The sequence below is a fragment of the Xiphophorus couchianus genome, chromosome 4 (assembly GCF_001444195.1).
Source record: "Xiphophorus couchianus chromosome 4, X_couchianus-1.0, whole genome shotgun sequence".
NCBI lineage: Eukaryota > Metazoa > Chordata > Actinopteri > Cyprinodontiformes > Poeciliidae > Xiphophorus > Xiphophorus couchianus.
Window position 1 is genome coordinate 945,570 of NC_040231.1, and position 20,577 is coordinate 966,146.

The 20,577-nt window shown below is 47.7% G+C and overlaps 3 protein-coding genes across 5 annotated transcripts; 1 reads left to right on the plus strand and 2 right to left on the minus strand.

The window, feature by feature from the left end:
- The first annotated feature begins 1,087 nt into the window (after positions 1–1,087).
- il17a/f1 (interleukin 17a/f1) lies at positions 1,088–4,020 on the plus strand. Its single transcript, XM_028015987.1, has 3 exons — positions 1,088–2,811; positions 3,293–3,477; positions 3,551–4,020. Exons 1-3 carry the CDS (start codon positions 2,779–2,781, stop codon positions 3,795–3,797), a joined length of 465 nt encoding a protein of 154 aa, XP_027871788.1. The 5' UTR covers positions 1,088–2,778; the 3' UTR covers positions 3,798–4,020.
- LOC114143689 (stathmin-4-like) lies at positions 4,019–8,923 on the minus strand. Of its 3 annotated transcripts, none has more exons than XM_028015979.1 (7): positions 8,796–8,923; positions 8,008–8,069; positions 7,828–7,923; positions 6,697–6,902; positions 6,482–6,628; positions 5,861–6,342; positions 4,019–5,321 (listed from the first exon to the last, which is right to left on the minus strand). In XM_028015979.1, the coding sequence occupies exons 1-6, from the start codon at positions 8,843–8,845 to the stop codon at positions 6,295–6,297; spliced, it is 609 nt and encodes a 202-aa protein (XP_027871780.1). In that variant the 5' UTR covers positions 8,846–8,923; the 3' UTR covers positions 4,019–5,321; positions 5,861–6,294. The 3 variants fall into 3 exon arrangements, with proteins under 3 accessions (XP_027871780.1, XP_027871781.1, XP_027871782.1); XM_028015980.1 differs by having other exon boundaries at positions 6,325–6,342; positions 8,796–8,920; XM_028015981.1 differs by lacking the exon at positions 8,796–8,923 and adding an exon at positions 8,686–8,709.
- A 4,842-nt stretch (positions 8,924–13,765) lies between these two features.
- gpn1 (GPN-loop GTPase 1) lies at positions 13,766–17,740 on the minus strand. The gene is made up of 13 exons (XM_028015962.1): positions 17,594–17,740; positions 17,108–17,201; positions 16,922–17,028; positions 16,754–16,791; positions 16,593–16,671; positions 16,430–16,524; positions 15,680–15,725; positions 15,463–15,609; positions 15,276–15,358; positions 15,133–15,172; positions 14,971–15,061; positions 14,798–14,899; positions 13,766–14,001 (listed from the first exon to the last, which is right to left on the minus strand). The coding sequence occupies exons 1-13, from the start codon at positions 17,738–17,740 to the stop codon at positions 13,895–13,897; spliced, it is 1,176 nt and encodes a 391-aa protein (XP_027871763.1). The 3' UTR covers positions 13,766–13,894.
- Positions 17,741–20,577: the final 2,837 nt, after the last annotated feature.

A 20,577-nucleotide genomic window follows, 5' to 3' on the forward strand; every position in this document is an offset into this window, starting at 1 on the left:
GAGATAGAGAGAGAAATGGAGAGAGAGAGAGAGAGTCAGGCTGAAACGATTCCTCGAATGATTCCAGTTCCTCGATTATTAAAATTGCTCAAGGAAGACGGACCTGCCTCGAAGCTTCTTTAGTTTATGTTTAATTATTTCGGTCACCGTGACGATTCATCTATTAAAGTGACTGGAGATAAAAACATAAACTAAAAGCTGGAGCATAGACATTTTTATAAGCGAATCTGTGAGACTCTTTATTATTAAATTGAATATAATTTCAGATCTTTGTATAACTTTTCTTCTGGTTAACGTAGAAATTGAGCTGTTATTGTTAGACTTAGACTTAGACTTAGAGACTTAGACTGACTTTATTGTCATTTTCATGCACAGGGTGAATACAGAACCAAATTTCATTGCATACGGCTCAGGACAATGTTTTGAGCTTCCAATGTTGTGAGGTTACTCCAGAATAAAATAAAATACAGTATAAAATATGAATATAAATCTAAATATAAAATATAAAGTGCAGGACTGACAGTAAAATAGAAGTTATTTAGCTCTGTACATGTGCAAGGTATGAAGTGGAGACCAGTTTTTAAGTGCAGTCCAGTTAAGAGTTCAGCAGTCTGATGGCAAGTGGGAAAAAGCTGTTTCAGAACCTGGTGGACCTGCACCGGATGCTGCAGAACCTCTTTCCAGAGGGCAGCAGGGAGAACAGTCCATGGTGGGGGTGTGAGGGGTCACTGACGATGTTTCGGCCTCGGGACACGCAGCGCTGGGATGAAATGTCCTGAATGGAGGGAAGGGGGGCCCCGATGATCCTCTCCGCTGTCCGCACCACTCTCCTCACGTTCTTCCAGTCGGAGGCGCTGCAGCCTCCACACCACACAGAGAGGCAGCTGGTCAGAATGCTCTCTATGGTGCTTCTGTAGAACGTCTTGAGGATGGGCGGGGGCAGGTGTGCTCTTCTCATCCTCCGCAGGAAATACAAACGTTTCTGTGCCCTCTTGACCAGAGACGTGGTGTTCACAGTCCAGGTGAGGTCGTTAGTGATGTGCACCCCCAGGAATTTGGTGCTGCTGACCACCTCCACAGCCGAGCTGTTGATGAGCAGTGGAGCGTGGCTGGGCCGGTTCTTCCTGAAGTCCACGATCATCTCCTTCGTCTTGTCAAGACAGGTTAGTTTTATAAACTACAGGAAAGTAATTGTTAGGACTGATATTGATACCCGATAGTAACATCGGTGCCAGATTTACTAATATTTTATTTTATAATTTTTTATCCAATTACTCAATTACTAAAATATTCGTTTACAACAGCCCTAAAAGAAACAGACAGGGGGACATGTCCGTCCTGCAGCAGCAGAACCAGAACCGGGCCTGGACTCCACAGTTTGCTGTTAAATCTTTTCTGTGACATTTTCTCCTACTGCTCTCCAGCTGTGTTACCTGCAGCTTTCAGCTCACCTTGTTTTACTCCTTAGCTGCACCGATCGTTAAAAAGCCTGAGCTACCGGTCCTGATTTTGGCTCATACCAATTATTTTTGCCTGACATTTTACTGACTAAAGCAAGAAAGTGTGTGAGCTGGTAACAGTGGGGGGGGCAGACATGAGCTGGTGGGCGGGGCTAGCAGGAAACCTCACAGGAGGAGGCCGACTGTTAGACCTGTGATCAGGTGACATGGAAGTATCAGCTCATCACTGATCTCCCAAAATTAAAGAAATCGCTGCCGATCGATCGGCACACCCCTACTTTATCTACATTGTGCTATTGGCTCTGTTGGTTGGTTCCTGATGGTATTTTCTGTTCTTGCAGTAGAGAAAACGCCCGACTCAGCGGTTTCTGCTGGCTGTGGGTCCGGTTCGCCTGCGGTTCTGATCCTGCAGGTCGAGTTCAGATTAGCGTCCCGGTGTAGCCTAGCTGACATCACTTCCTGTCCTGCCGGTCCTGATCGCTGCACGCTGACTCAGAACCAGGAGCGCTATTAAACAGAACCGGCTGAAGCCGCAGTGTTTCCTCTGACGCTTTTATGCACATTTTGAGGTTTTGCATTAGAAATAACTTCCTCTGTTTCACAATAACAAAGTTTTTGGTTCGCCTGAGGTTCTGAAAAAAGAATCGACGCTGCAGCAGAGAGAATAGATTGACTCCATCTTTGAGGCGTGTGCTACATGCTAGTTAGCCACATGGAAAAACGGCTCATTTGCTTTTTTTGTAACATTTTAGACGTTAAAAGTTTAAGGTTTCCTGATAATTAGATGGAAACATAATGTTCATAATGGAGGAGGGGCCTAGTTAAAGTCTGGGCTTAAAACTGACTGTGATGGTGCAGGATGAGCTGCAGCAGGAAAAGCATCTAGAGTCAGACTGGTTGATTGATTGATTGATGGTTGATTGATTGGTTTTTGTGGTTTTCGTGATAAATTGGATCTTTGAAGCGTCTCAGGAGGCTGAGCCGCGCCGACGCTTCGCCTCATTTCCTGGTTGCCTCTGCAGAGCGTGACCTAGAAAATCTGCAGCCAGGTTCGAAGCTCAACGTTTCATCCTGAGGAGCGCCTGAAACTGGGTCGGCCCGCGGGCCTCGTCAGCCGGGTCGCTGCGGTTTACAGAGGAGGATCAAACGCTCTCAGGTGGTGACATCACAGCGAGGCGCATAAAACACCCGGCTGTTTACACCGGACCATCAGAACCGGGCAGGACGCCGCAGACGCACATCTCCAGCCTGACCTCCAGCTGAGCCCTGGGAACCCAGCAGAACAGAACCGGACCAATCAGAGACAAACAGAACCAGCATGTTTCCAGCAGCTAACAGCTCCAGAGTGACGGTGAGGAAAGTTCTGATGAGTTCTGATGCGATCAGCTGTAAGCCAGTCCGGTTCTGATGATGATGGTTTGTCTTCATCTGAAGCAGACCCGGTACATGGTTCTGATTGGCTCAGTAGGGTCCAGTCAGCCTCTGATTTATTGACCTTTATTTCTGTTTTCTTTGTCGGACCTCTGGGCCTGGTCCGGTTAGTGAGCAGAACCGGTTCTGAAGCGTTTTGTTGGATTCAAAAATACTTTAAAATGAAATTAAATAATTCTGGGCCTCAGAGAGCTGCTGCAGAGGTCTGTGTCGCAGCGGCTCTGAGGAAGCCTCTGACTGAAGCCGCTCCTCGCCAGCAGGAGGTTTTAGTCGCTCCTGCATCGCCATGGAGATTTTTTATTATTATTATGGGATATGATGTCAAGAACTTCCTGCTGTAACCATGGAGACGATTCATTCTCTGCTGACTGGCTAACGAAGGTCGACCCCCTCCTCCTCAGGTCATCGGTGCCATTGTCATGGTAACAATGTTGATGATAGCGGAGGCAGCGTCGAAGCACCCCAGGAAACGCTCCGACGGCTCAGTGGAGCAAACCGTGTCTCTGCAACTGGACCCGGCCCTGCTGCTGCCCAGCAGGAACCCGCGGCCGCTGCACAACGCCTCCATCTCGCCCTGGACCTACAAGTGAGTACACGGCCGCCGGGTCCTGCCAGGTCCCACTGAGTTTCTGTTCTGACCCACCCGTCTCTGTCCGCAGTACGTCCCATGACGAGTCTCTGTTCCCGCCCACGCTGTCGGAGGCGCGCTGCCTGCTGAAGGGCTGCCTGGACCTGGAGGGGAAGGAGGACCAGAACCTGCAGTCCCGGCCCATCTGGTACCAGGTGATGGTTCTGAAGCGGGTCAGGACGGAGGGGGCGGAGCATAGCTACCACTACCGCCTGGAAACCCGCAACGTCCCCGTGGGCTGCACCTGCGTCCGGCACATGGTCCATGTCCAGGAGTGAAACCGGGTCCAGAACCAGGTCCAGCATCTCTGGTTCTGAGTCGCTGGCTTCTCTGAAGTTTTGCATCAAATTGTATAAACTGACCACTAAGTCTGGCGTCAGGAGGCGTCCCGCCTCGTTGGTGCTTATTTAAGTTTTATTTAATAGTTTGTGACCTTCAGCAGATATTTATTATTATTACTGATGTATTTATTATCCAGATCAATAAAGTTCAGACACTGAATGATCCTGCTTCTTTATTCTTTAAAATAGATTTCTGTACAACATGTCCTTTAACTAGGCCAATGGATAAGAGCAGCTGCATCCATCCATCCATCATCCATCCATCATCCATCCATCATTATCCGTATCAGGGTGTTTTCAGTTATAGTCAGACAATTTCAACAGAATCTGAAGAAATAAAGCTGGATGGCACCGACCCAGGCCACCGACCCGGGCCTCTCTGTCTTGGTTCTCATCTCAGTCTCTCAGGTTTTTCTACCTGTCTGGACTTGTTGGTCCCGAGTTTATCTGATTTAATCTGAATCTGGGTCAGAACCACCTCCAGGTCTGACTTTCGGGTCGGTTCGGGTTGGCGTTCTTTAGGCGGTACCAGCAGAGCAGAACAGTTCTGATAGTTCTGTTCTGAACTTCAGTCCTAGCCAATCAGAACTCAGGTGGTGTCTCCTGATTGGTCCACATCAGGAAGGAGTTCCTCTACCTGCAGCTCAACATGTTCTCCTCTCTCTGTTGGGACCAGAACTGAAACCGGGCCAGAACCTTTGACTCTACGTCAGGCTGTTTGGGGCCCGGTTCTGGTTCTACTGGTATCTCGGTCCTGAAGGCAGGAATTGGACTCTAATTCTTGGTTCTGAAAGCCGTTTGGTTTCAGTTGCACTTGCTGACAATAACTTGGAACAAGGTGGTTCTGGTCTGTAAGCCGTTTGGATCGCCGTCTTTTCTCCTGCAGGTTTTCCTCCTGACCAGAATGGTCCAACTGGTTCTGCTTGGTTCTGGTTCTCAAACAGAACTGGGCCTGTACAGATCTTGTGGTTCTAGCAGCAGGGTTCCTGATTTTCTGCTGTTCTCAGAGGCGCCACTAGATGTCACCAAGGAACCACATCACAGTAAAATGTCCAAACTGTCCAGCAGGGGGCGCAGTCTGACTCAGTATCTGAGCTCGGGTCGATGTGGTCCAGCTCCAGTTTCAGACAGAACCCTGCTGATCCGTTTCAGCCGGGGTGGGTTCTGGTTGGTGCATGTACAGTCACACTCACACATGAAGACATTGGCACCGTTGGCATGGCAACAAAGCACAGTAAAGCCACAGGAAACTGTCCAGCGATGACTGAATCTGCAGCGTTTGTTTGAAAACGAGGGTCCTGGTGGAGGAGACAAATGTCCCTCAGTCCTCCATGTCCTCCACTGGTTCTGCTCCCAGTCCTCCCAGTCAGAGCAGCTCCAGTCTCCCAGCTCCTCAATCAGCCCTCAAAATCGGCTTCTGGATAAGATTCAGCTTGTGTTGTGATCAGGCCATCATGACACCTGAGGCAGAGAGCAGAGGGAGGCGGTGAGCGGCAACGCAACAACTACACACACATCAAGATGACGGTGGACCCGACGGCCTCAACCAGAACCAGCCCAAACAGAAGCAAACCAGTTTGACCCAAACCAGACTGACCAAGAGTGAGACCCTGATGTAGAGAGAAAGTAGACTGTCTTAAACAATAAACACACATCAAAATGATCTCATGCTCAGAGATCCACTGAGCCTTAACCTGACCTCGACCCAGACCATCCTCCTCCGGACATTTCTACGTCGTCTGGTATCTCACACTCCCTGGAAACTGAAGTCCTTCCAGTCAATAAACTGTGAACTAGCAACTTATCAGAACTCAGACGCTGTCGTCTGATTGATTCCCCAAACTTTTCACCCCACTAATAACAATCTCAGACTGCTGACCTCCAACTGGTGACCCCCTGAAAATACATGATTATTTCTCTCCATTTATTTAAAAATAGTCAAATAATTACATACATTTTAAATAAATTTCATAACAATAATTAAAAGGTCCACTATTTACATTATTTACTGAGTTATTTCGCCTCTTCTGGCCTTCCATACGCCTCAGGGGGTCACATGATTCTGAAAATCCTTTCTTGACTCTCCAGTGGACCCCGCTCCAGTTTGGGGACCCCTGGGCTAGAGTTGTGTTTTACATCAGGGTTTTCAGTCAGCAGAAACTGAACAGTTTATCCGATCCACCTCCAGAACTCGGACCTGGTACCAGTCTGGGCCCAACAAGAATTGGTTAAAATATATATTTTAAGCCAAAACCAGTAAACATCTAATTGGTTTCTTCTCTGTTAAGGAAAAACTATTGAATTCAGTTTCTAGCGTCAGTATTGATTTGATCAGAATGAAATGGACTCAAAGATGGCCGATTTCTTCTGGAGCCCATAAACCCTGATGGTTTGGGTCAGAGGGCTTGGTTTGACTCCGCCCACCCAGAATCCATCATGGCTGCCTCCTCATCCTCATCCTCACCTCCACACTGTGCTTGTCCTGGAAGGCAGACAGACGGAAACAATTCGTTAGAGACAGACGTCCGTCTGACGGGAGGTCAGAGGCTCAGGTCAGTCCAAGGATGAGGGGGAAAGGGTCAGCAGGTGAGGTCAGAGGTTAAGGCGGGTCAGGTCCTCACCTCCTCCTGTGTGGCGTTCAGGTGCATCTGCAGCGGCTTGGCGTTGACGCGCTGCTCCTGGCGGTCCTTGGTCAAAGCTTTCTGCGCCACTTCGCGCTCGTGCTCCCTCCTCTCGGCCAGGTGCTTCAGCAGCTCCGCCTCCTGACACTAGAGAGCGCCAGAGAGCAGTGAGGCTGAGGTTTGATCACCGTGAACTTGGCCCGGCCTCCACTCACCTTCCGCCTCTCCTGCGCGGCGTCCAGCTTCTTCTGGATCTCCGCCAGCGACGGCTTCTGGCGGGGCGGCGTGGTGGCCCTCAGCTCCGGGGCACCATCGAAGGTCGGCGGCTTCAGGATGACCTCGAAGGCCTGGCCGCTCGCGCGCTTGCTCAGCTCAATGACCTCCATGTCCCGGATGTTGCACAGGTTCAGGTCCACCACGCCTGCAAGAAGACCGCTAGCTTTAAGATTCAGAACCTCTCTGGTCGATATGATGACAAACCTGCATTTGTTATTGTATCTATATTGAAAAACATAATTTTAGCTGTTAAGAGTCCAAACCGGAAGAGAAGGACGGGTCCAGTCAGATGGGCTACTGTCAAAAATTAACAACAGTGATTTAGGTTATTTAGCCTGTTATTAGAGCAACAAAATGAGGTTTAAAAGTTATATTTTCACCATCTTATTCCTTTAAACATAGAAGTTTAAAACTAACTATCAATCTACAAAGCAAAATATTTACCTCAGAGTTAGCTTAATAGTTAGCTAACTCTGAGCTAAATATTAGATGTTGTGCAGGAGAGGAGCTAAATGTTTCCCTGCTAACTAATTAGTTAAATTACTGAAATATGTAGTTTCTAAATTAAATATTTAGCTCCAGCCTAAATATTTAACTTAGAGCTACATATTTAGGTTCAATATAAATGGAGGTAAATGTTGCTTATTTAGAAAGATAAATATTTAAATTGCAGCTAAATATTTAATTCCAAGCTAAATAATGACCTGACTAACTAAAGCTTTGGTTTGAAACTGTGACATTTATAAATGAATGAATGAATAACCTGATGTAGGCATGGCTATGAAAAATGAAACATCATGATTTTCTCTTATTACAGGCTAAATAACCCAAATTATTGTAGTTTATTTTAACTCTGTATCTTTGCAAACTCCTGCCCAGATGTTCTGATCCGGATTAGAGAGCGGACCTGAGCCTGGACCGAACTCTGCTGGAGGAAACTGGACCTGATCTCCGATTAGAGCTACGTAAACATTAATTTAACTGACAGTAATGTCTCAGCTGTGAGAACCTGAAACCAGCCGGTTCTGGTTCTGGTTCTGGACCCTAACAGAAGTAAGGATGCTGCTGACCTTCCTGCTTGTTGGCCGTCTGCTCCCTGGGTTGAGGCAGGATGCAGGAGCAGAAGATGGACACCAGGGGGAGCTCTCGCATCTTCTCTCTGTACGCTGAACATGGAGGAGAACAGAAGGCAGAATGAAGGAGATGAAACGGGCCGGGCCGGGCCGGGCCGGGCTGGAGAACCTGCTCACCTGTCAGGGTCATGTTCCTGCTGTTCTCCGGCAAAGACACTGTGGTGAGGTAGAATCTGTTCCTGAGGACGAGACAAACGGGTCAGAACCACAACAGAACCTCCACAAGGCTCCCTGCTGCAGCAGAGACGCACAAGATCCAGAACCAGGTTCAGAACCAGAACTAAAACCAGAATTGAAACAGAACCTCCAGAACTCTGGGTCCAAACTGGACTGCCCCGAGTTCATCTAAATGTTCCTGTTTTTTCTGCATCCAGCTGGAAGTTCTGTTGGTTCTGATTGGATCAGAACCTTTTCTGGTTCTTTTCTCTGAAGCTTTTTTAACTCGTCTGAGTCATTCGGACCTCCAGAATCTTCAGCACCTTAGATATCCCAGATGTTCTGATTCTGACCCGGACTGGCCGGTTCTGACTGGGACCGGTTCTGAACCTGCAGGTGAAGCTGCAGAACCAGCAGAACGTCCAGAACCAGAGGGTTTCCTGCATCACTCCTTCATCGCATGAAGACGCGCAGCATTAAGTGCAGCTGCGGGAAATCCTCCACATTCCCAGTGAAACCAGTGAAACCAGCACCAGTCAGCAGAACCAACACAGAAACATTTTCAGAGCAGAAAATTACAGAAACAGACAGAAGAAATGTGCTGATGAGAGCTATGTTGTCATTGTTTTAACGCATCACCTGCAGAAGGAGTTCAGAGGGAAATGGCAGAAAGAAGAACGGAGAGAACAAGAGAAGGAAGGAAGGAAGGAAGGAAGAGTGAAGAAGAAGAGTTGTTGTGAGGAACTGACCTGCAGCCTCGCCGCTCTGCTCTCTGCTCTGCTCTGCAGCTCAGCAGCATCAGCTCCACAGCAGCCGCATGACATCACCACGCAGCGCTCTGATTGGACGGCTGAGATGCTGTGCTGGGATTGGTCCAGAGCAGCAGAGTGAGGAGGAGGATGTGTGGGTTCATCTTCATCACTAAGGGAAAACTCTTCATCAGAAACTGGAAACAGAGGAGAAAAGTTCTGGATGGAGCAAACAGAATCTGGATCCAGAACCAGAACCAGATGTTTGGTCATGATGATGATTATCACAGCTTTAAATGGATCGGGTCAAGTTCTGTTCAGAACCAGCAGCTGATCTGAACCTCAGCAGCTGCTCAGATTCTGGTTTGGTCCAGAACCAGTTATGGATTCAACAGAACTTTACAGACAGAACGTTTCTCTAAAACCCGACCCAAACCAGGAAACTGGTTCTGACTGGGTTTAGATCTGAGCTGAGACACGAGGGGAACATGAGGTTCTGATCCGCTCCGGTGCCGATCCGTTCTGGTTCTGACCTGTTCTAGTTCTGATCCAGTCTTCTGGCTTCTGAGTAAATGTCAGCGCTAAAATTAAAGCTGAGAATGAAGCGTTACTCACACACACACACACAGCCACACACACCTCATCACACACCACGTCACACACACATAGAGCCACACACACCCGTCACACACACACACACACACAGTCACACACAGCATTTCTGCTACAGCAGCTAACGTTAGCTAAACTATTAAATCAACTCTCTTATTTCATTAATGTAGCCATGCAGGTCCGATGAACGGCTGCTACACTGATCCAATACTGAAGCCACAGAGTCTTTTCTTCTATCAAAGGAAACCAGTTGCCTTTGATAGACAAATACATTTTAACAGGATCTGAAGGAAGGTGAGCTAATGCTGTTTATTTAACTTGAAAACTCTTAACTTCAATATATATGAACATTTGGATCACGCAATTACTGACATGTAATTACATGTAATTACTGACATGTAATTACATGTCACCTGCGCCCGGCGTCTGACATTACATGTCAGTAATTACTGACATGAAGTAATTACTGACATGTAATGCCAGTAACATGACTGACCGGTTCTGATCCAGAACCATACAGCAGACATGCAATGTCGGCATCGATGACATCGTGGTTCGGCCGTTTGTAGCGGATCGACAGTCCTGATCGGGGTCAGGCTGAGGAATCTGATTCTGACCCAGTTGGCTTCCCGTAGGCGGTTACAGACAGTCTGAGGTTTGATGCGTCTGTTGTTCAGACCAATAGTCTCATCAGCTGAGTGTCGCTGGTCTGAGCCGATCCTCAGACGGACGAGCCGACGTGGCCGTCTGGTGCTGAGCGGTCAGACGAGGATGAGGAGGATCTGCAGTCTGTTGGAAACCAACTCTTAAAGGGCCAACGGTCCGATAACGGACCATTATCGGACCGTCGGTACGGCGTCCTGCATCCAACATGCCAACGGCTCCAACATAACATCTGAGGCTTTATGACTTCTGATATTTTGGGGCCTTTTATTGTCCAGGCCAAGGATTGTCCAGCTGTTGCTCATTTTGTCTGACCACCCAGTGGACATGTCCCACAATGCACCGAGTAAAACAACAACTCACTGAGTAACGCTCACTGACAGGAAGTTGGATTAAATATTATACACAGTTCAAGAGAAATATTACTTTTGTAGAAAAAAATGTCAGCAATGCTCATTTACAGTTGTTAACTCCACATGGCAACAACATCTGACATGAGGCCTTTAGATTTTTGTTCAGTGTATCTAACAAAAATGCTAATGTTGTTTCCAAAGTTACCATAAACCCAATCCTCATTCATTTCTGTACAGAAGTTTGATCACTGTTGCTTTCCATAAATTAAAATAAATTTTTATCGTCTCAACAGAAATGGAGACATTAGAGAAAATATGGACGGATAATACAGATCAGTCTCATTCACACATATTCCTCCTATTTATGTTTATTTCACTGTCTATGGTTGTTATTCTGTTACTGTCACTTCCATTTATATAATAATCAGCATTCAGTCATGACCTTTGACCTCTAAACCCCTAACAGAATCCCGCTGGGTTGGAGAGCTGCTTATCAACCCTGATGGACTGCAGCTCCCATGATGCACTGCAGCAGCTGGCCATGATGTAATGGAGCTGAGTGAGGACCAGCAACAATGAGGTCACCTCCAGCCAATCAGCAGAGAGCACACTAAGCCCCGCCCCCTGTGTGTGAGCCGAAAGCGAAATGAGGTTCAGGATGCAGCATCAACACACACACACACACATATCGGTGATCCTGCTGCAGAGGGGGAGGGTTCTGGTTCTGGTTCTGACTGAACATCTGGGAAGGATGACATCATCATCTCTGTTGGTAAGATGATGTCATCGAGTATGAGGTCACCTCTTTGCTCAGAGCAGTAATGTCATTGGTTCTGGAGGTTCAGTCCACATCACCGGGATCAGAACCAGGCAACAGACCGGTTCTGATCAGGTTCTGATCCAGAACCATACAGCAGACCGGTTCTGATCAGGTTCAGAACCAGAACCAGGCAGCAGCTCCCTCTGGTTCCGTGGTTCTGGAGGTTCTGTTAGTGTCGTGACGCTCCGTGGTTCTGGTCGTGTTCGCGGCCCACCGCTGAGCGGAGGCCGCCGCCGGCCGCGTGGGCTGAAAACAGCCGGTGACTCACTCTCCTTCCACGGATAAAACCTCCCACAGCGCCTCCACAGCGCCCCTGCTGGTCGCTGCGCGGCGCTGCAGCTGCACTTGCTCACCTGACTGCAGGTCAGGGTAGAAATGTTTCTGCTCACACATTTTATTTGTATTTATTAAAGCAATTACCAATTTGCTTAATTAATTAATTAATTAATTAATTAAAATCAAAAATACTTTATTGATCCCAAAGGAAAATTAAATAAATTGCATAATAAACAAAAATTCATGATTTTGGGATTTTTAACTATTCAGTTATTTGTTCTTTTATTTTAACGTCCCTTTAATGCTAATTTGATTAAATATAAACTTTTTTGTTCCCGTTTTGTGCAAAACTGTTAAGAAGCAGAGGTCTTCAATGTGGGGACGTTTTGTTTAATTATTCAAAGCGTCGTCTTTCAAAACAGGTTAACATGAACTTAAAATCATGTATTTCCACAGCAAATATCTGTAGGTTATATTAAATGTTACGTTTGTGATAGTGGTATTATCAGGGTATCACTTTTTATTTAAACTTATGTTTTATGTAGTAATAGGCCTCGTTTATTGTGAAATATTATACATAAAAATAAATGTACAGCAGGTTGGGCGTCCCAGGATGAAGAACGATAGATTCCTGTTTTAAACAGGGAACATGAAATAAATCTAAAATATTGCAGTGATATTTTTAATGCAGCAAAATATGCAGATTGTTTAGTGAAGGAGCATCAACACAGTGAGGCTGATTTATTGGATCAGTTATTGATCAGAACCGCCTGAGAGTTGGTGCTGCATCCCAGCAAAGAGATCCGATACAGCCGGCTGGATCCAGAACACTGACCCACCAGGACTGGAGGTTCTGGTTAAACTGGTTCTTCAGTGTGCAGTTTGGCTCGTTCTCTCAGGAGGATTTAATGAGGCTTAATGCTCGGGCTGTTCCTGCAGGAGTGGGCCTGAGGTTCTGATCCAGAACCTCCCATTCCTCCTCCATTCATGCTGAAGCTCTGAATGAAAGCAGCCGGTCCGCCTGCGGCCATCTGTCGTGCCATCGGCGCCCACGCGCCGCGCTGAGATCCGGCAGCATGGCGGAGGCGAGCCGCTGACTCACTGCACTCAGCACACACCGCGCACGCAGCGCGCACGCCTCCACGCTGCACAGCTGCCAGCACGAAGAGAAGAAATTCAAACTGCAGAAAACATCCAGACAGAAGTAGAGTTTTACCTGAGTGAAGTTGGCCCCCCCACTTTCTTCAAATTAGACAAAATTGGTGTCAAACGTTTGTGCTACGTTTGTGCAGCAAAAAATTTCGTTTGTGCCGCTATCATTTTAAAGATATAAAGAAATGTTTTTAGAGGTCATCAAAGGTCAACCAGCCCCCCACCTTCTTCAAATCAGACGAAATGAGTGTCAATCAACTCGGCTACATTTGTGCTGGTTTGTGCAGCAAAGATTTTCATTTGTGCTGCTATCATTTTAAAGATATTAAGAAATGTTTTAGAGGTCATCAAAGGTCAACCAGCCCTCTTAATATCTTTAAAATGATAGCTGATAGCACAAATGTAGCACAAACGTTTGACACCAATTTTGTCTAATTTGAAGAAGGTCCCCCACCTTCACTCAGGTAAGAGTTTTCTGTCTTAAATCGGATCATCCACTGCAACACGGTGTCAAAACCTTTTACAATAAGGGACAAAATCAGTAAAGCATGTGGCCCACAAGGAAAGCATTTTTAAAAACTTTGTGCCTTTTATATTTTATGTCCTCCATAATTAACACAAAATATTACAATTTTATTGAATTGTATAGAGAGACGGAGCAGAACATTGCAGCCCACAGTTCCTGCGTTTAGTTTTAATTTGGGATGCAAGATTTGCTTTTGAGTAAAATCGAGACAATAATTGTGATTCTAGTCACTAAAATTAATGAGTGCAAATAATAAATGGGAATCTAGTATTTTTTAAAATGTTATGTTTGATCAAAGTGTCTGTGTGAATCAACCAGGTGGTCAGAACTGTTCCGTTCTAAAACTGTTGAAACTTTTAATGTGGCGAATCACATTTACAGCATTTATAAAAAATATTCTGTTATGGAAAATTAAAGCGAATTCCAGACTGTGGGAATCCTGCAGGTGAGACCAGTCTGCTGTTTTCTCCATGGAAACCCAGAACATGATGCGTGTGTGTGTGCGTGTGTGTGTGTTTACGTCCCACCTGAGCTTGGCTCCGTTTATAAAAAAATTATTTACACCATGTTGGACACAGGCTGCAGCTCTGAGCTTTATTTAAGTTCCTTCACAAAGTTGGTATAAAAATAAAACTTTTGTTTTCCTCTCAGTGATGAAGCAGCCAATCAGCTGCTCCAAATCCGTCCATGTCATCGGTCAGGGCGCGTCGGGTGCGGCGCACTTCCTGTTCCGCACCTGAACCACTTCCTTCCTCTCCTTGAGGAAATTCCCGAAGGCGTCGCTCTCTTTGCTCTCCTCAGTGGCTACAGACAGAAACACGGAAAATTTAGGATCGCTCAGCAACATTCAGCCACTTTTGGGAACGTTAGGAAGGCCTCGTAACGTGTAGCAACGTTGGGGAACGTTAGGAACGCCTCGTAACGTTTAGCAACGTTGGGGAACGTTAGGAACGCCTCGTAACGTTTAGCAACGTTCGGGAACGTTAGGAAGGCCTCGTAACGTTTAGCAACGTTGGGGAACGTTAGGAAGGCCTCGTAACGTTTAGCAACGTTGGGGAACGTTAGGAACGCCTCGTAACGTTTAGCAACGTTCGGGAACGTTAGGAAGGCCTCGTAACGTTTAGCAACGTTGGGGAACGTTAGGAACGCCTCGTAACGTTTAGCAACGTTGGGGAACGTTAGGAACGCCTCGTAACGTTTAGCAACGTTCGGGAACGTTAGGAAGGCCTCGTAACGTGTAGCAACGTTGGGGAACGTTAGGAACGCCTCGTAACGTGTAGCATCGTTGGGGAACGTTAGGAACGCCTCGTAACGTGTAGCATCGTTGGGGAACGTTAGGAAGGCCTCGTAACGTTTAGCAACGTTCGGGAACGTTAGGAAGGCCTCGTAACGTTTAGCAACGTTGGGGAACGTTAGGAACGCCTCGTAACGTTTAGCAACGTTCGGGAACGTTAGGAAGGCCTCGTAACGTTTAGCAACGTTAGGGAACGTTAGGAACGCCTCGTAACGTGTAGCAACGTTAGGGAACGTTAGGAACGCCTCGTAACGTTTAGCAATGTTCGGGAACGTTAGGAATACTCAGCTCTCGCTGTTTTCTCACCGGAGTAGTCGATGTCGTCCATGTCGTCTGCCTCTTCCTCGCTGTTGTCACGGTTACCGCGGGTCATTATGAGGTCGCTGGGCCCGGCGACATTGGCTTCCTCTGCGACAGGAAGAAGCGTGTTAGAACCGGACCAGAACCGGGCCGTCCTGTGGGGAAGTTCTGTACTCTACCTGCGGACGCGGCAGGAGACATGTCCACCGCCCCCAGGTCTTTCCTGAGGCGCTCCAGCTGCTCCTGCTGCTTCCTGCTCTGCGCTTCCACCTGGTGGACAGGAGGACTGTTCACAACCAGAACCAGACGCGGGACAGAGCAGAACCGGAGCCAGAACTCACCAGCTGCTGCCGCAGACGCTCGTACTCCGGCCGGTAGTCCCTGAGGAGACGAGACCATCAGAACCCGACCTCTGACCCCGACCAGAACAAACTGAACTAGAACCAACTGGGCCTGTGTAGGTTCTGACCAGGTTCTGACTCACCTGTGGTACTCCTTGGCTGCCTCCTCCACCTGAGTGAATAGCTGGTCCAGCCCATTTCCCGTCACCGCGGAAACGCCCACCACCTGCCGACACAGCCCAAACATCAGTCAGGCCCAAGGAAGCAAAAACCAGACCGTCTGGGTCGGGTCTGGATTTGGGTCTGGGACTGCTCCAGTCCGGTCCGTACCCTCAGACTGGCGTAGAACTCGTCCAGAACCAGGCTCATGGACCGGGTCAGGTTGCTGACGTAGGACGTCTCCTGGTTCAGAGCGTCCTGGAAGGCCTCAAAGTCCTGCATCCACTCCACGGCGAAGCTGTGCTCGATGATGTCCGTCTGCAGCCAGGGGTCAAAGGTCAACATGGGGTCGACAGGAGGTCACAACAACAACCAGGAAGCAACTGACCTTGTTCATGGCCACGATGAAGGGCAGCTTGGTCTTATAGAGGATGCTGGGAGAGAGAAGAGACCACCAGAACCCAATCTGATCCAGAACCAGAACCCAAAGCACGCTCTGTTCTGGAATGAGTTTAATCTGGTCCTGCAGCGCCCTCTGCTGGTTCACATGAGGAACTGCAGATGTTTTTATTCAACCACTTCAGCTCCTTTTATATGTATTAACATTTTACTGCCTAAATCCAACAACAGATTTGGATTTGTTCACTGATGAACAGTGATGAACAGTTCACTGATGAAAAGGCTTTTCAAATTAAATGGGTTAGATTGATTCTTTTTGTCTAAACTAAAACTTTGCAACTTTTATAAAAATGTTTATCAATAGTCAGCATGTTGTCACAGTCTATGAGACAGAGCATGGGGTAGGGTCTGAATAGCAGATACAAAGGCTGATTGGCAGCGCATCCTGGCTCCGATTGGTAGTTTACAGTTAGAACCGGCAGAAGGCAGAGGAGTTTGATTTTCTTTTATCAGATTATGTCTCATAGCTTAACAAATATGTTACAAGCATTTTTCTAAAAGTTACTGCAGCTTTAAGGATCAATCAATCACTAAATCAGCTGATGATTATTTCAATAATCGATTAATCAGGACTGTTTCAGTTCCAACATGTTCCAGCACAATCTGACCCAGAACGTCTGGTTCTGGTTCTAAACTTAAAAGCTCAGAGTGTTTTCTAGAACCAGAACCGGGTCGGTACCTGCAGGCGTACAGCATGTTGGACATGAAGGTGACGGGGTGGACGCTGCGGGACGTGTCCATCACGTAGACGACCACGCAGGGAAACGAAGACGCCTGGAGAACACAAACAGCTCCGGGTCAGAACCGGGCCAGAACCAGGACCCAAAAGAACCAGAACCCACCAGAGCCTCTGTGATGATGGTTCCTGACGCCGACCAGGTGAAGACTTCGATCTGACCCGGTGTGTCGATCAGGACGAACCTGCGGAGACATCAGCAGCAGAACTTCAGGTTCTGGACCCAAACACAACCGGTACACTGGGTCAGGAGCAGCTGGTACCGACCGGTGGTTCTGACGTTTCTTTTCGATGAACTGCATCACCTGAACGACACCAGAACACAGAAACCCGTTCATTAGCAGATCCAGGTCCAATCAGAGGTTCTTGTACCGAACCAGGTCTGATCAGAGGTGATAGCAGAACCGGGTTCTCTGGACCGGGTCGTCGGGTCACCTGGTCGAAGCGCGTGGCAAACAGGTTGAGCGCAGTGACGATGCCGCCATTCGGGCCCAGTCCGTACTGCTTCATCACCTCCTTGTAGTTCACCGTGTCCCGGATGTCTGAGGGACAGAGGACAGGCTGAGGACAGGGGACACCGTCCAGAACCGGAACCAGGCAGAACCGGAAGCCAGAGCTCACCGATGTTGGCCGGAAACGGAACCTCGTGCACGGCCGGGTCCAGGTTGATGACGTAAGGAGGCGAGTTCTGGGCGTGGAGGTGAGCCGTCAGTCTCTGCGGGGACAAACACAGGCTGGTAACCAGGCAACCCGGTAACCAGGCAACCCGGTAACCAATGCGCTGATCAGCAGCTGGTTTGGATCAGAACCTGTTCTGAAAACGAGCAGAATGTAAAAGCTGCTGAGGTTCTGGTGGTTCTACAGAACTCAGTGCAGTTCTTCTACTGAGGCCGGAACCATCAGAACCAAACCGAACCTGACAACCAGAAGTAGAGCATCGCAGGGTCCTACGGGACTCTCTGAGCAGAACCCGAACCTGTTGGACCTGTTCTCTCATTCTGGACCCGTCCCCAGGAGGAACCGGCCGGAAACACGGCCCAGATGAAACCCAGCCTGTCCTGCTGAGGGGTTCACGCGTGGATGCGGAGCTGTCACGCGCTGCCTCACCTGGACAAAGGTGGTCTTTCCCGACCCCGCCATGCCCAGCACAATGAGACACACAGGGGAATCTGGAACCGGACCCGGACTCGAACCTCCCTCCGCTCCCGGTGCCGAACTGTCTCTGCTCTCCGGAGAATCCACCGCTGCCGCCATGTTGGTGGATGGCCGTAAACAGGCAGTCTGTGCCGTAAAACAAAACGCGACGAGCCGCTTCGGCCACCAGGGGGCGGTATGGCGCGTTGATGATGCAGGAAACATCCAGAAAAAAATAATAAAAATACATTTAAATTTAAACATGTCAACAAAAAGGCAAGGAAACCATATATGTAAAAAAGAAAAAAGTCCGGCGTTTATTTGACATTAAAATAAATATATATTAAAATAAATAATAAAAATGTTTTTAATATTAAATATTTTGTATATTTTTCTTTCAGTATTTTATCAGTTTAAAATTTGTTGATAATTTTCTTACAAACATCTAAAGCTGATCAGCCTGGTGAAGGTCCAGGTGAAGACCACAAACACTGCATTCCTCACCTGGTTACCATAGCAGCCGACTGTCAAACAATAAGGTGAGAATAAAATCTATCATTAAGGTGGAACTGATCATCAGAAGTATTTCTTTTGGTCTGATTTCCTGTTGACCCAGGAGACCTTTGCATGCCACACTACATTTGCAAAAAGAGCCCCGTCCAATTATTAAATTCAAAAATGATGTTTGTTTAAAATATAATTTTTATTAAACTTATGTAATGTTCTGATCTTCTGAGTCTTTTTTTAAGGCTTAAAAAACTCGCTTTGTGTAATAATTCTAAATAATGAGTTTCACTTTTGAAATGTATTTCTTGTTAGCTGTAAAACTGAGGAACAAACGGAAACCTGGCAGCCTTTAGTTTGTGGTTTAAAATATTTAATGTGAAACTCGTTGCAGTCGGACTTGGTGTCGCCGTTCAGAACATCCGTCCAGCGGATCGGATCAGCAGGACGGGACGAGGCCCGACGGATGACGTGAGTTCAGCAGATATCTGCGACTCGTCCGCTCTCCACGGAAACGCTCGCTGATACCTGGTTCCCATGACAACAGACTGATGACTTTCAGTTCCTGCCCTGCTGAGGCAGGATGTGAAAAGTCGTGGCGGTGAGATGACCCCGCTGTTTTTATCGGCTTGTTTTGTTCCAAACATGAAGAGATCGCCGTTCTTCTCACGGAGCCGATAACGGAGCAGCGGAACAAACTCAGAGAGAAATAAAGCAGGAAGCTGAAGAGGAACGAACAGAAGTTCAGGCTGAAGCTGATCCTGGTGAGAGGGTTAGGGTTAGGGTTAGCTAGGTGAACCTGAGAGACGACAGAAACATCTGGAATCCTGATCAGCACTAAAACGCAACATCACACAGGAAACATGTTCCACACAGACTGAGAATCTGACTGCAAAACGGCCAGACCACTGCTGACCTGATCGATCAGTACAGACCTGATCGTCTCTGATGAACATTAGATTTTATTCTGAGGTTAGAACCAGCTGACCCGGTTCGGTCCAATCAGATCCTGGAACTCAGCAGCTGTGTCCTGCCTGTTTCCATGGAGACGGTTTACCATAAACAGAGAGGAAATGCTGTTTGCTGTGAGGCGTTCACTGACCTCCTCGGAGCGCGGGGCGTTTACAGCTCCATGGCGTTCAGAGTAATCAAACGATGATGAAGAGCTTCCTGTTTACTCATCATCTCCTCGGACTCTGCAGGTTCTGAGTCGGCTGTGCTACGGTTCCGGCCGGATCGGGTCAGACAGCGGCATGGCTCAGAGCTGCTCCTTCAGAGACAGCAGGTCAGAACCAGAACTTATCTACTTCCTAAGTCACGTTGTTGTTTTCCAAATGGTTCCGGTCCAGAACCTCCAGGTCCAACTGGAGACTGGTCAGGGACAGAATCACGATAAGAAGTCCAGAAATAACCTGATTCTGATTAAACTGGACTCTGATTCCTGGAACGGGTCGGAGTGGGTTCAGCAGCTGGTCACCAGCAGCCATTTCCTGGCCCGGTTCTGGTTCTACTGGGCTGTGAAGCTGAAGGCAGCCCAATAGAACCAGTCTGGGTTTCATTCTGAATTCTGATTGGCTGAGACCCAGAAAACCAACTAGGAAGAACCTCCAGCATGTCGCTGCACTCCCTCATCCATCCAGCCAACCATCCAACCATCGGTTCCAGTTGTGCTAACAGGAGTTGGTTAGTAAATAAAACTGTAACAAACTTCCTACAGCAGATATTATTTATCAGAAATTAGAGCTGTTTTTTCAGAAGGTCATGTGACATTATCAGTTTTAAACTAGTTTTATTTATCTGAGCCAAGAACGGCTGCTGACCCTCATCTGCCATCCAACCTCTGGAAAAACAAGGATGAAAACAAATCAGTGCGCTCCTATGGTTTTACTTTTTATGGCTGTTGGAATAAAACGTTTTACTCTGAAAATCAATGACAACTTTCCTCCAAAAGAACGAGTGGAAATCCTGTTAGATTCAGAACTAGAAATTATCAACTTGGGCGTGCCGTGGTGGCGCGACCCATGTTTGGAGGCCTTGAGTCCTCGTCGCGGCCGTCTCGGGTTCTACTCCCGCATGTCTTCCCCCCTCTCCCTCCCCCTTTCCTGTCAGCCTACTTTCATATAAGGGACACGAGAGCCACAAAAAGACCCCCTGGAGGGGAGAAACGAAAAAGAAATGATCAACTTGCCCTGCGACAGACTGGCGACCTGTCCAGGGTGTACCCCGCCTCTCGCCCGGAACGTAGCTGGAGATGGGCACCAGCAACCCTCCCGACCCCATTAGGGACAAGGGTGAACAGAAGATGGATGGATGGATGAAATGATCAACTTTCCTGCCATGTTGAAGCTTTAACGGCGTTTTCCCCTTAAAGTACCGAAGGAAACAACACAAAAACCTCTGAAGGCACTGAGAGCAACTTCCTTCTTCACCAGATGGAAACAAGATGGAGGCGT